The sequence below is a fragment of the Saccopteryx bilineata genome, chromosome 2 (assembly GCF_036850765.1).
Source record: "Saccopteryx bilineata isolate mSacBil1 chromosome 2, mSacBil1_pri_phased_curated, whole genome shotgun sequence".
NCBI lineage: Eukaryota > Metazoa > Chordata > Mammalia > Chiroptera > Emballonuridae > Saccopteryx > Saccopteryx bilineata.
The window spans coordinates 16168428-16190077 of NC_089491.1; the positions used below are offsets into that span (position 1 = coordinate 16168428).

At 48.4% G+C, this 21650-nt stretch overlaps 1 protein-coding gene across 1 annotated transcript in view; it reads left to right on the forward strand.

The window, feature by feature from the left end:
* BRINP1 (BMP/retinoic acid inducible neural specific 1) overlaps nucleotides 1–18129 on the forward strand; it is a 185606-nt gene extending 167477 nt beyond the window's left edge. Inside the window, exon 8 of the mRNA XM_066256381.1 lies at nucleotides 16829–18129. Coding sequence (XP_066112478.1) covers nucleotides 16829–17969 — 1141 coding nt within the window. The 3' untranslated portion in view covers nucleotides 17970–18129. The remainder of the gene's footprint in view (nucleotides 1–16828) is intronic.
* Nucleotides 18130–21650: the final 3521 nt, after the last annotated feature.

Below are 21650 nucleotides of genomic sequence, written 5' to 3' on the forward strand. Positions count from 1 at the left end.
CGTTCAACCCCCGCCAGGGTAGCGACCCACAGGTTGAGAACCACTGCCATAGGTACATGCAGGGGGCAGATGATAAGACTTTTTACACAACTGAAGACAAGTTTAGTTTATTAGACAGTTCCTGCTTGGCCACTTATTAAATGCATGACCTCCAAAAGTCTCCAAACCTATCTGAGCCTTCTGTTTCCTTATCTGTATGACCAAGATAATAATAGTAGCTTCCCCATGGAGTTTCATGCTCCAGCCAGTTATATGATGTGTATGAACACTCTCCATAAGCTGCGAAGAAATGAATAGATACAATGTTAATATAATCAAGAGCACAGCAGTAGTAGACAGCTGGGTGTTTGGTGAAGACACTCCCTGCTTCCAAGAAATGGATGTTTCTATTACAGAAGATCAAAAAGGAGCCCAATAAAAATGTAACAATATAGCAGAGGCAGTGGGCCTTAAGATACTTAGACTTGGGATTCTGAAGTCTGAAGCGCCAAGATGCGTGACTGCCATTACCAGCTTTGTAACCTTGGCACGTGATTGAAGTGTCTGAGCTGCAGTTTTCTAATTGGTATGGTGGAGATAAAAATAATACCTAACTTTTGGAGTAATTGACAAAAGAACATATACGCCACTTTTAGCATATAGTAAGAACTCAAAAACACAAGGCTCATCAGACAAACTGGAGACCAAACAGAATTTGTTAATTCAAAAAATATGTTACAATAGGGAATCCTAAAATGTATCATGCTACACAAACATAAACACATTTGGCTTTACCTTAAAACTTGTAAATGTGTATTCCTGGGCCATCCTTTTCAGATAGGGCCAGAATCTTTGTGGACGGTGTGGATATAGTCTATTTGACATGTTACCACAGCGGTTCTCAACCTGTGGGTCGCGACCCTGGCGGGGTCGCCTAAAGCCATTGGAAAATATATAATACATATCAGGTATTTACATTCCGAATCATAACTGTAGCAAAATTACAGTTATGAAGTAGCCACCATTATTTTTTGGTTTGGGGTCACCGCAACATGAGGAACTGTATTGCGGGGTCACGGCATTAGAAAGGTTGAGAACCACTGTGTTACCGGCTCCCTTGCATCCACTTGACCATTCATTGTAGAGGATTTCCAACTTTGGTTTATTCAAAGTGGAGCAGTAGTTTAGAGACTCTTAAGGAACCATTTAAATCTTTGTAGAATTTTATAAACCCTCCCGACCTTTCTCAAACACATCCCTTTTATTTAAACAAATGGGAGTTGATTTCAGCAATTAGTCTTTGTTGAATGTTTTTTCACAGAATTCAAATTAGTTTCCATGGAAAGAGGTTCATATTTCATCAATTTATTTGCTTTTAATTCCATGATAAAAATAATAGCAAATATAACTGACATTAACAGGTTTGGCAACACACAAAACTGACTCCCTGGCAAGCATGCTTGTCATCTGCAGGGAACAGAAGCCTGTGGGCTCTGCAGAACCGCGACCAACCAGCAACAAGTATTAAATGTGCCGGGATCCTCACGCCCCACATTTACCTGAAGGAAGGGAGGGGGTCAGCTGTGTGGTAGGTCATTTACATGGAGGGCAGTTACAAGCTTGCCCTAAGACGGAAACCCTTATTCCTAGTAATTTGCCACTATTCCTGGAGCAACTTGCTCAAGATCACCCAGTAAGAAAACAAAAAAAGAGAGATGTAAATAATATTTAATATAGATTGACCATTTCCTATGTACCAGATATAGTTGTCAAAGCTTACGTATATTTATTTATTCCTTTAATCCTTACAACATCCCTATAAAAACAGATCCTATTATGCTTTCCATTTACTAAAGATAGAATTCAGATAGCAACAAAGGTAAGAAGAGAGAAGTACATTCCTGTGAAGAAGGCAGGAGAATTCCTTTTCTTCTGTGCCTGGATTCCTCTATATCCCCTCTAACTTTTATATCAAACCATTCCTCAGGAATGCTTGGCCAGCTCACGGGCCAGTCTGCACTGCCCTGTAGTGTATCTGAACTGCATCCTGCCCTGCACTTTTCTGACACGTGGCATGCTCGCCATTGTCTGTTCCATCCTAGACTCTTCCTACTTGACCCCAGATACACGGCAGGGACTCTGATTTTCCTTGCTCACCAGTGTACCTCCCTCTCAAAGTGGCAGGTTAAGTGCCCGGCCCCTCATGACACAGCATTTGCTGAACTGAGGTGAAGGAGCATTTGAGATGGGAATTGGGGGACAATAATGCTTTGAATTTAGGGGGGGAGAGAATCATTTTCCATTTCAATAAACAACATCTACTTTTGGAAACTTGAAGGTGAGATGAATTTCATCCAGAAATGAGAAATCAGAGAGAGCACAGAAATCAATATAGATCACACAGGCCTTGGAGCCGGAGGACCTGGTGTTAAATCCTAGTGAGGTATGCCATCATCGTCTTATGGCCCTGTATCTTCTCTGTGACATGGGGATCACAACCAAACTTTCCCTGCACACTTATTGTAAGGATCACCCAAGCTATATAGAGAGTCCTTAGCATATGAGCTCAGTAAATATTAGCCCTTAATGTATAGTAGTTTTCCTTACTGTTACTGAAATTAAGATTCACCCCATATGTTAGGTGAACTATGAATGGATTGACTACCTATGTGCAGTCTGCATATTATCCTCTAGGTCTTGAGTAGCCACTGGGGGGGGGGGAGCAGAAGGTATGCATTTAGTAAGTGTTCTGTGGTAACCATTTGAATGAAGAACCAGAGAAGCAATGGGACCTCTTCCTCTGGGTGTAAAAGAATTCCCTGTTTCCTCCTTGTGCTGACGTAAGCATTACACCGATTTCTGGAATACAGCGTGGGTCTCAGACTGGGGTGGGCACCACAGTCCCCTGGAAGGCTTTTGAACACATATTGCTGGGCTGCACCCCTGGGCTTCTGATGCAGTAGAAACAGGGTGTCCTGGCCCTGGGTGATAAAACGTTGCTGGTCTGGGGACCGCACTAACTTTAGGTTAGAAGACTCCCCTCACCATACAGGCTCTTGGTAGAAACCAAGCAAAAAGTGAGTTCTCTCAAATGAATTCTGTAGAATATTGTGAGGGGGATGTAGGAAAGGAAGCGGTGCCCGGGAATTAAGAAGTTTAGGAAATGTCGAATTTTAAAAAAAAAGTAGAAGGAGTCAACTATGCACATATTTCAAACTCATTTGGCCAGGCAACCCATTTTGAAGTTTTTCAAGAGATCAGTTTCCTCAGTACACCACCTTGGGAGAGAGTGACTTCCACCAGGTTAAAGGGCAGTGACCCGGACGATCTGGTGTGCTAGCTCTGTCTGATCTCCCCTCCTGTCCCTGGAGAGCCTCCTCCTTCAGCTGGCCTTCAGCAGGTGCTAAAGGCTCTGTGCTCCAGCCCGCGCCGCTCCTGCTGAGGGCTGGTGTGCCCGCTAACCAGCGGCAGCCATGGTAACAGTGGGAAGGTGCTCATTTCCTGCTGTAATTAGGGAAGAGATTTATACCATTTGGCTTAGGGATATTGCTAACCTTAAAAAATAAACTATTACTAAGACACATACCTCGCGCACAGGTTGTTTTAGAGTCTACAAAGTGCTTTCACACCAGTAAGCTTATCTGAACCTTACACTTACCTGTGAGAGGGCTAGAGCAAGGGTTAATCTCCCCATTTACAGGTGAGAAGACTAAGGCTCAGGATAATTAATGGCCGGCCCTCTGCTGCTGCCCTTCATAGGCACCGTTCTTTGTTCCTGTCAAAGAACTTTTCCAGGAATGTTTTTACAGAATCTTCATCCATTTATTGTTTCGTTCAACAAGTATTTAGTTGTTGGCTTTTAAGTTCCAGGCATTATGCAAGGGGTGGTGGTAGAGTGAAGAACAATACTAGGGGTATCTCTGTTCACAGAGGGGTGAAAATTCAGCAGCTAAGGTAACATTGGCTCTAGACGAGCCCTGCACCCATGCTTTACCTCAGGAATGTAAGGCTCAGAAGGGTTAAATAACCTAAAATTACAAAATCATAAAATGTCACAGCAGTCAGGGAAGCTAAACAATCATCTAATCTATTCCTGTCATTTCATTAAAGAGTAAAGTGAAACAGAGTGGGGGAGTGTTTTGGCCAGAGTAACTGTATTAGTTTTCTATTACTATGTAACACATGGTGCACCACCATGGATGTAGAAGCTTAAAGAAACCTGCCTTCATAGTCGCAGCGTTTCCACGTGTCAGGAGCCTGGGTGTGGTGTAGCCGGACTGCTCGCTTCCGTGTCCCGGGCAGAAATCAGGATGTTGAGGTTCCAGGGAAGAACCCACTGCCCCGCCCATTCAGGGTGTCCTCAGGAGTCACTTCCTTGTAGTTGCAGGACTGAGGCCACCTGTTCCTTGCTGGTTGTGGGCCACAGGTGACCCTTAGCTCCTAGAGGCCATTCTCCAGTCCCCGCACACGTGCCCCTCCATCTTCAAAGGAACAGAGATGCAGCGAGTCCCTCTCATGCTTGATCTCTCGGAGTTCTCTGTTTGTGGCAGCCATGGAAAACTCGCTGCTTTTCGCGGGACACATCCGATTAGAGTCGGTCTTCTTCAATAAGCTCCCTGTCTTTAGGCCAGCAGTGCCATGTAAGAGGACACAATCCTGAAAGTGATATCATACTCACAGGTCCTGGGGATCAGAGCCTGGAGTCTTGGAGAAGAAGGGATTGTTTGTAGAATTCTGCCGGGTACAGTACTGTAGCTTGGTAGTAATGGAATAGGGAAGAGCTATCCCGAGTTTTCTGTGGGGCTGGTGGTATACAGTAGTTTGAATATCTATTGCTGTATAACAAATTGACCCAGACGTAGAGGTTTTAAGCAGCAATCATTATATTATGCTCATAGTCTGTGGGTCAGGAATGTGTGCCAGGATTGGCTGGGCAAGTCTTTGTTGCACGTGGAGTTGACTGAAGGCGCTCATTGAAATTCAGCTGGCAGCTGGGCTGGGCTGGAGGTTCCAAAAAAGCTTCACTCACATGACTGGTGCCTTCATAGAGATGGCAGAAGACTGGGCTCAGCCAGTCCCCCACTTCTGGGTCTTTCTAAAGTGGTCACTCCAGCAAGGGCATCAAGGTTGCTTGTAAGTGGTCCCGGAGCTCCAAGAGGGAGTTTTCCAAGAGACAGCGGGTGGGAGCTGCTAGTCTCTTGAGACCCGAGTCATGAACTGCATGAATCATGACTGCTTTTTTGTAATGGCCAGAGCGGTGGTAGAATCTCCCAGATTCGAGGGGAGGGAATACAGCCCTCACGTCTAAGGGCGGCATGTCAGAGGATCTGTGCCTACCCGCCATACATTGTGGGGTTTTCACTCATTTATTTTTTCCATTATAATACGCTTTAGTACGGAGGGAACTTTTCAGAGGCCCTGTGAGGAGGCATTTTGTAATATAAAATTGGCCCGTAGAACCAGATTGTCGTTTACTGGATTTACCTGCAGGTGCAGCCCCCTTGCTACATGCTCCCACCTAAGTGCATGTTTTGTTGTTTTCTTTTCTTGGAAGCTAGTTAATGGGACAGAATGTTCCAGAATGTTCTTTTATTATTTGGTGGGTATATGTATAGTGTGGGTACCGGAAGTAGGAAGGAAGATGATTCTGCCAGTTGCTAAGTATTCCCACTATGAAATAATTCCAAGTGTGCATTGTGGAACCGGGGAAATGACTACAGGAAGCAAGCCCCAGACCCACGGTGAGAGGGACCCAAGCTCAAACTCCATCCACTGCCCGACCGCCCCAACCTTCCATTCTGACATGGTGAGAGGGACCCAAGCTCACACTCCATCCACTGCCTGACCGCCCCAACCTTCCATTCTGACACGGAGAGAGGGACCCAAGCTCAAACTCCATCCACTGCCTGATTGCCCCAACCTTCCATTCTGACACGGTGAGAGGGACCCAAGCTTAAACTCCACCCACTGCCGGACCGCCCCAACCTTCCATTCTGACACAGTGAGAGGAACACAAGCTCACACTCCATCCACTGCCTGACCGCCCCAACCTTCCATTCTGACACGGTCAGAGGAACCCAAGCTCACACTCCATCCACTGCCTGACCGCCCCAACCTTCCATTCTGACACGGTCAGAGGAACCCAAGCTCAAGCTCCATCCACTGCCTGACCGCCCCAACCTTCCATTCTGACACGGTCAGAGGAACCCAAGCTCAAGCTCCATCCACTGCCTGACTGCCCCAACCTTCCATTCTGACACGGTGAGAGGGACCCAAGCTCACACTCCATCCACTGCCGGACCACCCAACCTTCCATTCTGATGAGCGGACCACAGTGGCATTTTGTATCTCTTGGAATTAGTCTCAATTCAGGGTGAGTGTCCAGTCATCCTTGGAGACTGTGAACATTTCCTTTTCCCAATACATAGTCACCCACGTAAAATGCCAGTCCTTTTCAAAGAGGCTAGGGAAAATTAAAGTATCTACAGGTGTGGCCTTTCCCAGGAGGAAGGTCCTGGTTCTGGGCTTCCAGGTACTACCTGTGTGACCTTGAGCAAGTCACATAACCTGTCTGGGCTGCTCCCCATGGACCAGGCTTTGTCTAAGTATCATTCAGCTCCTCAACCCAGCTTCCCCTGGAGTAAATTGCTACTGTGATAGTCTCTGATGTAATGATTTGGGAGTGGGGGCAGGGGAGATGGAAAGGGAGGGTGGCAATTTGGTGACAAAGACTTATTTTAAGTGTGTATTAAATTGTCCTACTGAAGAAAAGAGGAATGAACCCACAGCCAGCCCCAGGCTACTGGGGAGCAGCTGGCTGTCAGTCACAGAGGCTTACAGGTGCCTTCCCAACCAAAGGCCAATGAAGCTTTTATCTGCGAATATCTTTGGCAGCTCTTTTATATCGATGGGGGTAAAGAGAAGACAATGGGTGAGGCTGACACCAAGGGTGTGACACCTGATGGGGTTTGGGGGAGGCCAGCAGCTGAGCTTCGCCAGGAGTGACGTGCGGGGTTTGTGCAGTGCCACACTTGGCCAATCTCTGTTCCCATCCCTGGTGTCGTTCTGCGCTGCTAGCGAGGGGACAACTGGCTCACTCGGCCGACGCGAGGCAGGAAAATAAGCATCTCCGGACCCTTTTTGTTGTTTTCAGGGTTTCTTTCTTTTTCCTTCCCTGGAGCTCAAAAGTGGCTTCCTGTTCAGAATAGGATCTGGAGGCTCAGAGCACTGAGTCAGAAATAGAACTGGGTTCTTCAGCTCCCTCATTTTTTCCTCTGAGCGACCTCCCAGCCCACCCAGCTCCACCGGGCCAGCGAACTCACACTGGGTGACTGACAGTCCCAGTGGTGTGGCAAGTCGCCGGTGACCCTCAGTATGTGTAATGCCTGCTCTCCGAGCCTCCTTTCTCCTATCATTTAAATGGGATTCAGGTTACCCTCTCCACCCGTCCCCTGACACCAAAAACTTGTGAAGATCAAAATTAGAGAACCACACAGAAGAGCTGTATGTAGAAAATTTAAAAGTGATATAAAAATGTACAGTATCGGCCCTGGCCGGTTGGCTCAGTGGTAGAGCGTTGGCCTGGCATGCAGGAGTCCTGGGTTCGATTCCAGGCCAGGGCACACAGGAGAGGCGCCCATCTGCTTCTCCACCCCTCCCCCTCCCCTTCCTCTCTGTCTCTCTCTTCCCCTCCCGCAGCCAAGGCTCCATTGGAGCAAAGTTGGCCTGGGCGCTGAAGATGGCTCTATGGCCTCTGCCTCAGGTGCTAGAATGGCCCTGGTTGCAGCAGAGCAACACCCCAGATGGGCAGAGCATCGCCCCCTGGTGGGCGTGTCAGGTGGATCCAGTAGGGTGCATGCAGGAGTCTGTCTGACTGCCTCCCCGTTTCCAACTTCAGAAAAATACAAAAAAAAATGTACAGTATTGCTACATTTTTAGTAATGCTGCAATAATTTAGTAATATTATTCTGCTTGTCTTAAAGGACAGTATTTTGGAAGTAAGTGTTTTATGAGAGTATTACAGATATATAGACAGTGAAAACATCACAAGTATTCAGCAACAAATAGCACAAAAAGGATTCACACATGTAACTAGCAGCAGCCAGATTTTAAAAAGTCAGGCGTTATCAGCACCACAGAAACATCATGTGTCCTGTTCTGGGCACTGGGAGCCTTCTGCCCTAGGGGACTCCTCTCACTGTTACCTCACTGTGGTTCAGGGTTGCTTCTTTTTATACAGCATGTGCTCTTTTGTGTCTGACTTCATTCACCTTATTATTCTTCTAGGCAATCCCTCCATGCAGTTTTGTGTGGGTTGGGCTCGTTTATTCTCAAGAATATTGTTTTCTGTGTAGAAGTCTATTGTACTGCTGACGGCCACTTGCATAGGCTCCACTGTGAGGCTGTGATGAATGATGCAGTCGTCTTACATGTCTTTGGGTGACTCCCCTCCCTCCATGCATTTTTGTTGGGCACATACTTGGAGCGGAATTGCTGGGACATGGAGTATGTATAGGTTCAGCTTTGTAAATTCTTTAGTAGGTACTTCTGGAAAGTAAGTTTTCCTGGAACGTTGCTGAACCAGTTTTCTCTGCTGCTAGAAACATTCTGGCTGATCCTGTTTCCCATCTTTTTCTATTTTCATTCGCTGTGAGCCATCCTGCTGTGATATTATCACATTGCATTTTTAACTGGTGCTGTCCTGATGACTAACGAAGTGGAGTTTCATGTGCTTATTGGCCTTTTGAATATTATCTTTTATGAAGTGCCTGTTCATTTACCTATTTTCCCTTTTGGTTATCTGAGTTTTTCTTACTGACTTATAGGTTATTTTTTCTTTTTCTGGAACAAATTTCATTTATTAAATAATTCGGTGAGAACCTTCTCAAGACAAATATAAATTGTGATAACTGCATCTGCTGTGGTTTAAAGAGACCCAGAAAGAAGTGGCAAACCTCAGGCAGCATACAATGCCTTGACTAGCCCCAGCATCCAATCAGTGCAGGAGTTATTTGTGTATTACAAATAAATACAGGTTTTGATTTTCTAGAGGTATTGCAAATGCATTCTCTAATTAAGGGTTGCCTTTTCACTTTTTGAATGGTATCTTTGATGGATATGTTTTAATCTTAATATATCCCTATTAATCAATTTTTTCCCTTTATGGTGAGCCATGTTAAGAAACCTTTGCCAGTCCTGGCCAGTTGGCTCAGCAGTAGAGTGTCGGCCCAGTGTGTGAATGTACTGGGTTTGATTCCCAGTCAGGGCACACAGGAGAAGCGCCCATCTGCTTCTCTCCCCCTCCCCCTCTTACTTCTCTCTCTCTCTCTTCTCCTACCTTCCTGCAGCCAAGGCTTGATTAGAGCTAGTTGGCCCCGAGCACTGAGGATGGCTCCATGGCCTCTGCCTCAGGTGCTAAAAAAATTGCTCCAGTTGCAACAGTGCAAGGTCCCCAGATGGGCAGAGCATTGCCCCCTAGTAGGCTTGCTGGGTGGATCCCAGTCAGGGCGCATGCAGAAGTCTCTCTCTGCCTACCCTCCTCTCACTGAAAAAAAATAATAATAAAAAAATAAAATTAAAAAGAAATCTTTGCCTCCTCCAGTCTCATAAGGATGTTCCCCTATGTTTTCTTCTAAAAGCTGTTTTGCTGCTGCTGGTACTGTTTTTATTATTTACTTTTTATCTTTAGATCTGTAATCCACCTATTAAGGATTTGGGGGTACAGAAGAGAGCAAGTGTCAAGCAGAGGTTTTGTTGTTGCTGTTGCTTTAATATCAATATTCAACTGACTCAGTAACATTTATTGCACTATCTCCCCGGGTTTTTTAATCTATAATTACCCGTTTCAAAGGGAACGTTTTCCAGGTGAGCTCAAGAGGAGCACAGTAGTTTATTTTTATGAGAGACACTGTGCTCCTACCATAGGTTGTAAGCTTTAAATGTCTTATCTGATTCTCAACACAAGCCTGCATGTACTGTACTGTTATTCTGTTCCGTAGTTGAGAGAACTGAACCTTAGAAAGGACAAGCGATTAGCTCAAGGTTAAGAAGTGAGGAGCAGAGCTATGATTCAATACCCAGTTCTTTCTGACTCTGAAGCCCACGTCTCGAGGTCTTCCGTCAAGCCCCACGGTGACAGCTTTCATTATACACTGTGGAGGGTGAGTGGCGGTGGGATGAGAATATTAAGCTGTAATCAACCTGGCTTTCCAGTAAGGGCGAGAAATATTTTTATCTGAGACATTTATAAAACAAAGTATTCTTTGCCCTCAGTAACAATAATAATGGTCATTCTTAACCTCCCTTCCCACAAACCTCCCAGAAGCTTTGTACAATCAATTCTAGTTCTGAAGACAAAGGGTAAGGTAGGCAAATCCCCATGTGACAGATGAAAACACTGAGGATCAAAGAGGTGAAGTGACTTCCCCAAGGTCAAACAGCAAGGTCAAATATCCAAGGCCAAATCGTGGTAGGATGGGGTCTAACATGTCCTTAACCGACTCCCACACCTGTGCTCACCCCACCTCACTGCCCAGATCATTGATCTAGAAGGCCATTATCATACTTCAGTGTTAGCCCCCTTTTTACTTTCTAGCCTTGAGGTCTGAGCCTCTTACTCTCCTGCCTGTGTCCCGCCCAGGAAGGATGAGCCACTCTGACAGTCCTCCACCTGGAGCCTCTCTCCAGCACATCCATGCCCCAAAGCAAAATGCTGAATTTGAATATGTAGCTGACGTTGCCTGTCACCTTCTTGCAGACACAGAACTGAATAATTGCAAGAATTGTTTCATAATCCTCCCCAATTAAGCTCCAGACAACCTAATTTGAAAGAGTCCCCTACTGGATTTTTACTTGCTCTTATCCCTACTCCTCCCTCTACCCTTTGCCTCTGTCCTCTTGCAGACAAGACCAGATGCCTCCACAAAGCCAAACTGGGAAGTACCTTCGATGTGGCTGGGGACCACAGAACTCTTCTTGCGGTCTTTCCTGCCTTATTGCTATGAGCCGTTCAATGCGGCTCTGACATCATGTGAAGACCTGGGAAGAGGGGAAAGCAGGTTGTTAAGGCAATAATAGAAACTCAAGAGGGGCTGGTTCCAAAGCTCCATACTTTTCTGGGAGCAATGATGAGCACAGAGTGGGTCTGACGGCCAGTTATAATTCATGCTAGTTTATCCTGAAACCATGGTTGCTTTCAGCTGAGCCCCAAGCATTTGGACCCCATAGATGTGTTCATCTCTTATCAGCACCATTTCTTTAACACACATGCGCGCGCGCGAACACACACACACACACACACACACACACACACACACACACGGCACAACCAGAGAAACAGTGCATCATCATAACCCCCAAACTGCTGTTGGTCTTCCCAGTCTAGTCTAAAGTCTACAGAGTGTACATACACTTCATGGAGTCTCACTCAGACACCCATGACAATGCCAAAGAAATGGCAAGGATGAAGCAGAGGGCATAAAAAAAAAAAAAAGAATAATTCAGAACGCCAATTTTTTTTTTCATTTCCTCTCCACTTTCAAATAAACACTCCTGGTAGGCAAACGGGAATTATGGATTAGAGTTTTCTATTTTAGCTTAAATCGCCCCCACCCCCTGCCCCAACCTCCTTGGCACCCGATCCTGTGATCTTCCCTAAAATGCCACTGGCCCACACTGCATTTCTGTCTTAGGCAAAACCTCCAATTAAAATCAGCAGGGAGTTTGCTTGAATTAGGATTCCCAGCCTAGGCTCCCCACCCAGGTGGCTCTGGGAGGGAGGCGTGTGCCTTTGAAAGCGCTGATGGGAAGCCCTGGGTGGCAGAGCCTCCCTCGTCGTCCTCCAGTGACGAGCGACTCCACACTGTGTCACCGGGAGACCTGTCATGCTGCTAGAAAATCCGGGCTGAGGCAGAGGCAGGGCCTGCAGGCAAGCAGAGGGGGTGTCTCCATGGCCCGGGGCTTCACTTGTCCTCCAGGCAGGGTTTGGGCAAACGGAGGGAGCATGGGAAGGGCGTGACCATGGGAAGGGCGTGACCATGGGAAGGGCACTGTCCCTCTCTGGCCTTCAAAGCCACATCAGTCAAATGGAAATCTCCAGGGAGTCCTTGCTCCTGGGCTTGATGGGGGGGGGGGTGCTACCACAGCGGAGAAAGCATTCGAGAAACGTGGCTTTCCCCACCAAAGCATCCTAGTGTCCAAGCGCAAGTCTACGCGAGGACGGTGGGCGGACCATCTCCAGGGCTGCTTCTGGGTCTTAGGCTTCTATGACCCAGGCTGCTTCATGCGAGTCTCGGTGGGTGCCTACCGGTCCGGTTTAGAAATACAAGTGCCTCTTCCTGCCCGCCCTTCCTCTCTCCTCCCCCCCCCCCCCATCAGAATGAATTGAGATCCCAGTCAACAGGAAGATACTGATTTAGATGTACTGGAGTTCAGCTCTGACAGCAAACGGAAGATGCTCTGTGTCCCCAGGGACACAGAAGAGCATTTTAAAACTCGGTCCTCACTGCCTCGAACCGCCTGCCTTGCAGGGTGGCTGTGTGAGCTGCTGGCGAGAGCCCTCCCTCCAGCCGGGCTGGTAAGCCGCTCCCCTGTTGCCAGGGTTGAGGCAGGCTGTCACCAGCTAGCCTGGGAAATGGTATTTATAGAGCGCAGCCCCTCCTGGCCCTGGTCCCCAGCCTCCCCCCATGCACTTGCTGTGAGCTCCAATTATCTGTGAGTGGAGAAGAGGGATCTTGGCAGGTCTGGAGGAAGCGAGGGGCGTGATAATAAGCCCTTCGCACGCTCACACTTTCAGTATGTTTGCATTCCTTCCACTTCTCTTTCCGTGTCCTGCTTACTTCTTGCTTGCCTCATCGTGATCCTTCCACATCATGGTCTGTCGTGGAGAGTCGCCTGTGCTGGAGGTGGAGGCCTTGGGATCAGAAGGTGGAGTAACTCTGTGATCTGAGACAAGTCATGTCCCTTCGCCAGGTCTCGCTGCCTCCTCGGTGATGCAGGCGGCGGTCCTGCCGCTGGGGGAGAGCCTGCAGCACGCCTGGTACACAGTGACGCTCAGTAGTGGCACGCCACTGAGTGCCGGGGCCAGTGTAGGGTGCTGCCTTCCGCTGAGCATTGCAGGGTCTCCGAATATCAGTGATCACTACCTAGAGGGGCCGCAGATAGAGAAGGTGTAGGAGATGTATTGGATCCAGGTGGGTTCCTCATTGTTGGAAGTTGCTTGTTAAGAACCGACACATCTCGAACTGGAACGAGCTTGTATTTCTGGTTTTACTCTTCCCAAAATTATTGAAAAGCAGAGGAAAGTTCACTGACCTGGGGCATCAGGACTCTATGGTCACATTGCTGCCCCCCTGCCCCCTCCCCCCGCCTCGTGAGGAAAGGACGACTTGCCCTCCAAATGGCCCAGCCGGGGCCCACATTCCCCCCGTCCGTGAGTTATGCCAGTGGGGGTGCGGCTGCATCTCTTTGCTTCTGTCCTGCCCCTGTCGATGTCGCTGGGTCACTTCTCCCTGTCCCTCTCCAGGTGCCTCCTGCACTGCCCTGTCTGCCCCTCTAGCCTGGGCTCCTTCGTTTCCCCCACCGGCTCCAAGGCCACCTCCTCTCCTCCTGTCCGCTCACCCTTCCCCAGGCCACACCCCTCTCCCTGCACGCCTCCCTCCCTCCCCGGCATCGCTCCCAGCCCCCTCGTGCTAAGTGCTCCCGCTCTATCATTAATGCCTTCATTGATACAGCCCACAACCTCATGATTATTCTGAGGTCAGGAGATGCAGGTGCCACGCAGCTCGCTAAGGCGCCTCAGAGGGCCTCTGTCCCCAGGGCCTCCCGCTCGACAGGGCTGGAATCCTAATGTGCCGCCGGCCCCTTTGCTCGGTGCAGCCTGACCAGGAACTCGCATCTTTTCGTTCCCTCCCACCAAGGATGCTGAGAGTTCAGCCACAATGAAGCATTGATTCTGGGCGCGGGGGGCGGTGAGGGGGCGGTTCTGACAAAGGACCTCAATGATGAGACACGAGAAAGGGGGTGCTCTGCGGGGTTAGAGGATGCCTCGCAGATGGGGACAGAGGAGCTCTAAATGGGGTACTGTCCTGTCACTTGGAGAGGGACTGACAGGGGCAAGTGTGGGCCATTTGAAAGAGGCATTTTGAAATGACGCTCTCGTCAGATGGAACCCTGCAATCGGAGACGTGCGGCGGGTCCCTGCAGCTCATCCCTGCAGCTCACGGAACTATCCGATGACTCGCAGCCAATACCCAGTCAATGTTCTGGTCTGGGAGGTGGGAGACTGCAGCTCATTCTCATTCCAGCGTCGTCTCGTCTCCCGAAGGCTGGGCCTGCTGCTGTTCTCCAGGCTGCGCGCGATAGGGTTGGGCTCACGCAGCAGAGACTGGGGCTGGGGGTAGGGGGGTGGGTGAGCTGTGTGGGCGGGCGAGATCTAAAACTAATACTGCAGTCCAGAGGGGAGAAGAGAAGTTGGATTTTCTTAAAGAAAAATAGGAAGAAAAAAAATATTAATTTGGTTTCTGCATTCACTCGGCAAACACTAAGAGGGAGTCACCCTCTGGGCTAGATACGCAGGGAAGGAGGGGTCCCCCCCTCTCAGGCCTTACAGCCTTGGGGGGAGGGACCGACAAGAAAACTAGCTGTTTCAATACAGTGTTTTGAGTGTTGTGAGGGAGGTTTTATTGCCAGGGGCCGTATGGTTCCGAGGATTTAAAAGGCAGAGCAATTTCAAGGAGCGCACTAATTATTCCTCCATTTTCTCCCAGCTGATAAGCAACTCCTTCAAAGCAGAGCATCCTGGGAAGCCATTTCAACAGTATCCATTTTCAAATGTCCTGTACGACAGAATGGTTTCCCTCCAACTCCAGAGAGATAGTGAAATCCCCAAGAGTGTCTCAATACCTTCAAAGGAATAGCTTATTCCCCGGGATAAGAGTACTTATGATTATTACCTTCCCAATAATTGCTCTATGCCGGGCTCTGTGCTTTAAATATATTATCTCATTCAATCCTCTCACCCACGGCATAAGATGAGCTTTTATTATTCTCATTTCAGGTACAGACACTGGGGCTTAAAGACACGAATGACTTGTTACTGCCTACAGAACTGAGCTTTGAACTCAGTTCTCCTTGGGCCAACACACACACCATTCAACAGTAGGCTCAACTGCCCTCCCTGCGGTTCTTGGGGTTGGCCCTTGTGGCTTGACTATGGAAATGACAGGCTAGATGATTGCTAACCCTTCCTACCACGGGCAGTACAATGCAAGAGGGCCTCTGTTTCCCGCTTCTTCAAGCGGGGATCATCACCACAGCCCATCACCACAGCACTTGAGAAGGGCTTTCTTGACTTTTGCTTGACATTTTAATGAAAAAAAGTCACAGCTACAGGCCAGGAGGCATCTCTGCTCACTCACCGTGTGGCTTTTAGTCCATCATTTCACCTCTAAGCTTCTTACTGGCACGTCCATAAATGGGGCTGATGGTCCCTTTGCAGGAATAACGAGAGCTAACTTTTATTGAGCCCTTAATACCTACCGAGTTTGGAGCTAAGCTGTCACACAAAAATTCCCATACTCCTCCCAGCAGCCCTGCCTGGGAGGGGCGGTTAGGGAGGTGAGGGAACTGCCCAGCATCGCCTCAGCTCCTCTGCGCAGGAGCCAGGATTCCAAGCAATCTCTGGCCGACCTCAGGTCCCAAGCTATTTTCAGGGTGGTGTTGTGAGGCTCACTTGAGAGAATGGGAGCGACTGTGCCCTGTGCAGGGTAAGAAGCGTGAGACACACGTCAGGTGGTATTACTAGCAAGAAGACAGCCAAGAGGTGGCTTGCACGGAGACGGGGAAGGACGAGAGGCCGCTAAGCCGACTGCCTGATGCAGCTTTACCTATCCTGTCACTGCTCATCTGACGGGGCAGCTCTCCGACCTGGGATGTTTCAGTGGCCGGAATCTGGGGACAGGCTTGACTCCCGTTTACAAAGTGTCACGGGGCAGTGGGGAGGGAGACCTAGAGATACATGTTGTGACAGAAATTCCTCTGAATTGAGAATTGGGATTGCTGGAAGAATGGGAGTAATAACATCTTTTTTTTTTTTTTTTTTTTTACATGTTTTGAAAAGGTGCTCTCAGGACCATGTAAGATCATCCATGTGGAAGCACCACCCCATCTCTCGAGTGATAGCAAATCGAATTTGTTTTTGTTGGGGTCGCATGTTATATAACCCCACGGGAGAATCCGTGTGGAGAGCTCCAACACCTGGCGCAGGCTCAAGTTCCTTTCTGTTGCTGATTTTGTTTTTTCACACTCTGTAGTCATCCAGCAGGGGTGTTTGAGTTTAGATGCCTGAATTTCCCAAATTGCACTTATTTGGGGCTAACGTGTAATAGGTTTGTAGAGTTAGAAGGACCCCCAAACAACAGGTACTCCAACCCCTTGACTTGACAGGTGAGGATGCTGAGCATACAGGTGGGAAGTGACAATGTCATATAGCTGGCCTGTGATTCTACAAGAACTAACCATGTCATGCTCATAATTTATATTCAGAGCCCTTTCTCTTTTTTAAATTTATTAATTTTAGAGAGGGGAAGGGAGATACAAAGGAAGAGGCGGGGAGACATTAATCTGTTCCTGTATGTGCCCGGACTGGGAATCGAACCGGCAACCTCTGAGCTTCTGGACAATGAATGCCCTGATCTACTATCCCACCAGGATCAGAGCCCTTTCTATTATAATTGTTCTACCCAGTCCTTTCATTCTTTGGGTGGCTACTTGTGCATTATCAGTTGGATGACCGTCACTCACCGACTGCCCACGGTGGTTAACACTCTCCATTTTCCCTCTGCCCCCCCAGGACAATTCAGCAGTGGCTGGCAAGGGTCCAGTCGCTTCTCTACTGCAATGAGAACGGGTTTTGGGGAACCTTCCTGGAGAGCCAGAGGAGCTGCGTGTGCCACGGGAGCACCACGCTGTGCCAGCGCCCCATCCCCTGCATCATAGGCGGGAACAACAGCTGCGCCATGTGCAGCCTGGCCAACATCTCGCTCTGCGGCTCCTGCAACAAGGGCTACAAGCTGTACCGAGGCCGCTGTGAGCCGCAGAACGTGGACTCGGAGCGGAGCGAGCAGTTCATCAGCTTCGAGACCGACCTGGACTTCCAGGACCTGGAGCTGAAGTACCTGCTGCAGAAGATGGACTCGCGCCTCTACGTGCACACCACCTTCGTCAGCAACGAGATCCGCCTCGACACCTTCTTTGACCCCCGGTGGCGCAAGCGCATGTCCCTCACTCTCAAGAGCAACAAGAACCGCATGGACTTCATCCACATGGTGATCGGCATGTCCATGCGCATCTGCCAGATGCGCAACAGCAGCCTGGACCCCATGTTCTTCGTCTACGTCAACCCCTTCAGCGGGAGCCACTCGGAGGGCTGGAACATGCCCTTCGGGGAGTTTGGCTACCCGCGCTGGGAGAAGGTCCGCCTCCAGAACAGCCAGTGCTACAACTGGACTCTCCTGCTAGGCAATCGGTGGAAAACCTTCTTCGAGACGGTCCACATCTACCTACGCAGTCGGACTCGGCTCGCCACCGTCATGCGGAACGAGACCGGCCAGGGCCCCGTGGACCTGTCCGACCCCAACAAGCGGCAGTTCTACATCAAGATCTCGGACGTGCAGGTGTTCGGCTACAGCCTGAGGTTCAACGCCGACCTCCTGCGCAGCGCCGTGCAGCAGGTCAACCAGTCCTATACGCAGGGAGGCCAGTTCTACTCCTCCTCGTCCGTCATGCTGCTCTTGTTGGATATACGGGACCGAATTAACCGCCTGGCCCCCCCTGTGGCCCCGGGGAAACCCCAGCTGGACTTGTTCTCCTGTATGCTGAAACACCGCCTGAAACTGACCAACAGCGAGATCATCAGGGTGAACCACGCCTTGGACCTCTACAACACCGAGATCCTCAAACAGTCGGACCAGATGACAACCAAACTCTGTTAGCCTGGGACTACTGGCCACCGACTTTCCCTTTTGTTGTACAAACATAAGAGGACCAAACAAAGCAAAATCAATAAAAAAAAATTTGTAAAGTGTAATTAATATTCAAAGAAAAGGAGGAAAAAAAAATCTTCATTTGTTAGAAACAAACAAACAAACAAAATCCAGAAACAAAAACCATTCTAGCAACTGTATAAAAAGCGTGGGGCATGTTTGTTATTTCTATACTCTGTCATGGACAAGGGTCTCAGCCTTTGGAGGAGCTTGGAGGGAGTGACTTCTTAGGCCTCAGGTGCTGTTTGGAGGGGGAGGAGGGGGAGAGCATATGCAATGAATTGTAAAGGTCTCTGCTGTGCAGGTGCTAAGATGAAACACTGAAGAGAGAGAGAGAGGGAAATATGTAATGTACAACCGACACTGCCATTTTTCCTTGTGGGAGGAAATGGACACAGATAAAGAAGATATTTCTTCGGTTAACGGTTTCTTCCCTCTTGATGTTTTAATTTCTTTGTGGTTCTTTCGACTCATTTGCACACAGGGGCGGGGATGCCAGGGCAGTGCTGTCTTGCCCGCCTAGCCTCTTTCATGTCTAATAGACTGAATCTCACAGAAGCCAGGCCACTGATAGGGCTGGGGAGAGAGGCACTCACATAGTCACATACTGTTTTAAAATAATAACGACCTTAGATACCAGCGGGGCGAATTCCACGATGGAGTTTGGGAAATAGACACAGAGAGAAAGGCACGGCCCTGGCTATCCAGTTCGGGGCGGAACGAGGACTGGGGTCCCTCGTCAGCCCCCTCCTGAACCACCCTGTCACGTTTGTGTTTTCTCTTCCAAACAAACTGCCGTGGGACAGAGCAGATTTCAGTCCCAGGTAGTTTTGATAGGTTTTTTTTTTTTTTTGGTCTTTTAATCAAGAAACTCTTTTCACCTACTTTCTCTGAAAAGAAATGTCAGATTTCCAAGACTTGCTTCACATATTAAATTTTAATTTGAATAAAAATCAATAACCAAAATGAAAAAATATGGGGGTAGGTATAAATATTGCATCGGTCTGCCAAACTGACTTCCCTAAGGATGGATTTAAAAATTATATTTTTGATTCACTCAGAATACTCACATAAACATTAAAATAACTCTGCCATTTCTTTGGCGTCTATGGAAGGTGAGAAGCCTTGTGTGGGACGTGGGGGTCAAACTGAAATGAGAGACTCGAGAAGGAAAAGGATTTGAAAGCACACCTGAGGAGGGTTTGGGCAGGTCCCGCCCCGTCTCCAGGAACACCGCGTTTATCTCTTTTGCTCAGGTAGTACCCGCTGGCGGCGCTTGTGGGCACCTGCAGCTTCGTTCCTGGGTTGGCAGAGGAACAGGATCACGCCTCGGAGGGCTGGGAGAGAGACTCGATCACCTGTGGTCTGCACTTCTGTCCACACAACTGTCCCCTGTCCCACCTTAGGGAGATGATTGCAGTTGGCCGATTGGGCCGTTTCAGGGACAGAAACTAATTAGTTCTAACCTTCCACATTCTGTGGATTCCTGTTTCACTGAAGGGGAGCAGTAGTGCTCATTCAAGTTTTTGTTACAAAAAAAAAAAAATCTAATTATTAGATAGTCCTCCCCTACCTTGACCTGCTTTTGTATCCCTCCTACCCACTGGTACCAGTTCGGGAATGTGGATTTCTCCCTCACAGTGATGCTATCCTAGATAAAATACAAAGCCCTATCTCGGAGGTCACCAGCGTCTATGATAATGTGACTCAAAGGGAACACCATTCCCAATATAGTTTATTTTAAGATGAAAGAAGGTGAGGGCCGCAGTGTGTAAGAGGAAAAGAATTACCTAGTTTATTTGTGTGTCTAGGGGGTAATTCCAACGTTAATGGTCTGGTTTGGTTTTGTTTTTTTAGTATGAATTAGCATACATTTTAAACCAGTTTTACCGCTTACCATGTCCTTGATATTAATGTAGTTCTTTGGACCTGTGATTATGAAGGGTTTCGCTGTTCATTTAGGTTGGAATTTCTTCATTCCAAGAGGGCACATAGCAGCTCTTCATCAAGCATAAGAGTTTGCAGGTTGGTAAACCACGAAACTTGTTTCCAACACCCAGGCCATCCATGAATGGGGTGCATTAGAAAAATGGAGATTTGTGAGGAAGTGGTCCGTGCTTTTGTGTCATTCCCAGACTAAAGGAAAAGAGACATATGCACCAATTTTAAAAAAAGTAAACAGCCCTGGCTTGTTAGCCCAGTGGTAGAGCATCGGCCTGGTGTGCAGGAGTCCCGGGTTCGATTCCCAGCCAGGGCACACAGGAGAAGCGCCCATCTGCTTCTCCACCCCTCCCCCTCTCCTTCCTCTCTGTCTCTCTCCTCCCCTCCTGCAGCCAAGGCTCTGTTGGAGCAAAGTTGGCCTGGGCGCTGAGGATGGCTCCATGGCCTCTGCCTCAGGCACTAGAGTGGCTCTGGTTGCAACAGAGTGACGCCCCAGATGGGCAGAGCATCGCCCCCTGGTGGGCATGCCAGGTGGATCCCGGTAGGGCACATGCGGGAGTCTGTCTGACTGCCTCCCTGTTTCCAACTTCAGAAAAATACAAAAAAATAAATAAATAAATAAATAAAATAAGTAAACAATAATACCAGACACATCACGGGGCCAGGCATACAGAGAGAAACCCCCCCAAAGAAGTGATTCATTCATTCTGTTCATAGGCTCGGTAAGAGCATCACACGGGCAAGTGCATTCTGGGTGTTGAAAATAGGACTTGGGAAAAGAGCAGGGAGCAGAGGGCCAAGAAACAGAGAATGCAGAAGACGTAGACATGCACAGTGGACTTGAGGATCAGTGAAGAGCTAGAGAAAGGAGGCGAGCCTAGCAAGGAGGTATTGTGGCTCAGTTCCAGAAGCTGAACAAACCACCCCTAATCTTTATGGGCTGAAGAGTGAATTTAAGATTGATCATCTCTCTGTTCGCCTCTCTTCCTCCTCCCCTTCCTCCCTCTCTCCCAGAGTCACCAGCTGGTAACCCTCTGTTTGCACAGTATTTATAGATTGCTAGGCAAGCGTCAGAGGTGCCGTGCTGCCTAATCCTTGTCACGATTCAGTTCAGTTAGGGCCTGCAGCCTGCGTTCTTCCCCCAGAAGTTACCGTGGGAGTGTGTGTGTGTGTGTGTGTGTGTGTGTGTGTGTGAGAGAGAGAGAGAGAGAGAGAGAGAGAGAGAGAGAAAGGCCTCTTCCTGTCACCTTGAAAATACTAACTCCACTTCATATTACAAAGAGAATACATTGAAAAGGTCAGGGAAATAGAGAAATTTTCAAGGAGAGAGGAAGATTCAGACATCAAAATATTTATTCAAAGGTGAAAGAAAAATTCTTTGCTGTAAAAGGACCCAAAGTTCTGTGCATTTCCAGATGTCTCCTGTTTGATTCTGGCCCTTTCGGCTGATGACAAGGTCCCCATTGCCCTCCCCCACAAGCAGGAAGGAAGAAAAGCCTGAGGCCTTCAACTGAGATTTTAATTCAATTAGGGTCTTACCAATTGGATGCAGCAACCAAGGACCTACGGTGTCTGATTAATATTCTGATGCTAAGGCAAAAGAGTGAACAGAATGCCCATTTGGATAAGGCCTGGCAGCAAAGCGTGGCATTACCATGGCAACCACAGAAGGCCATTAATTAGCTATCA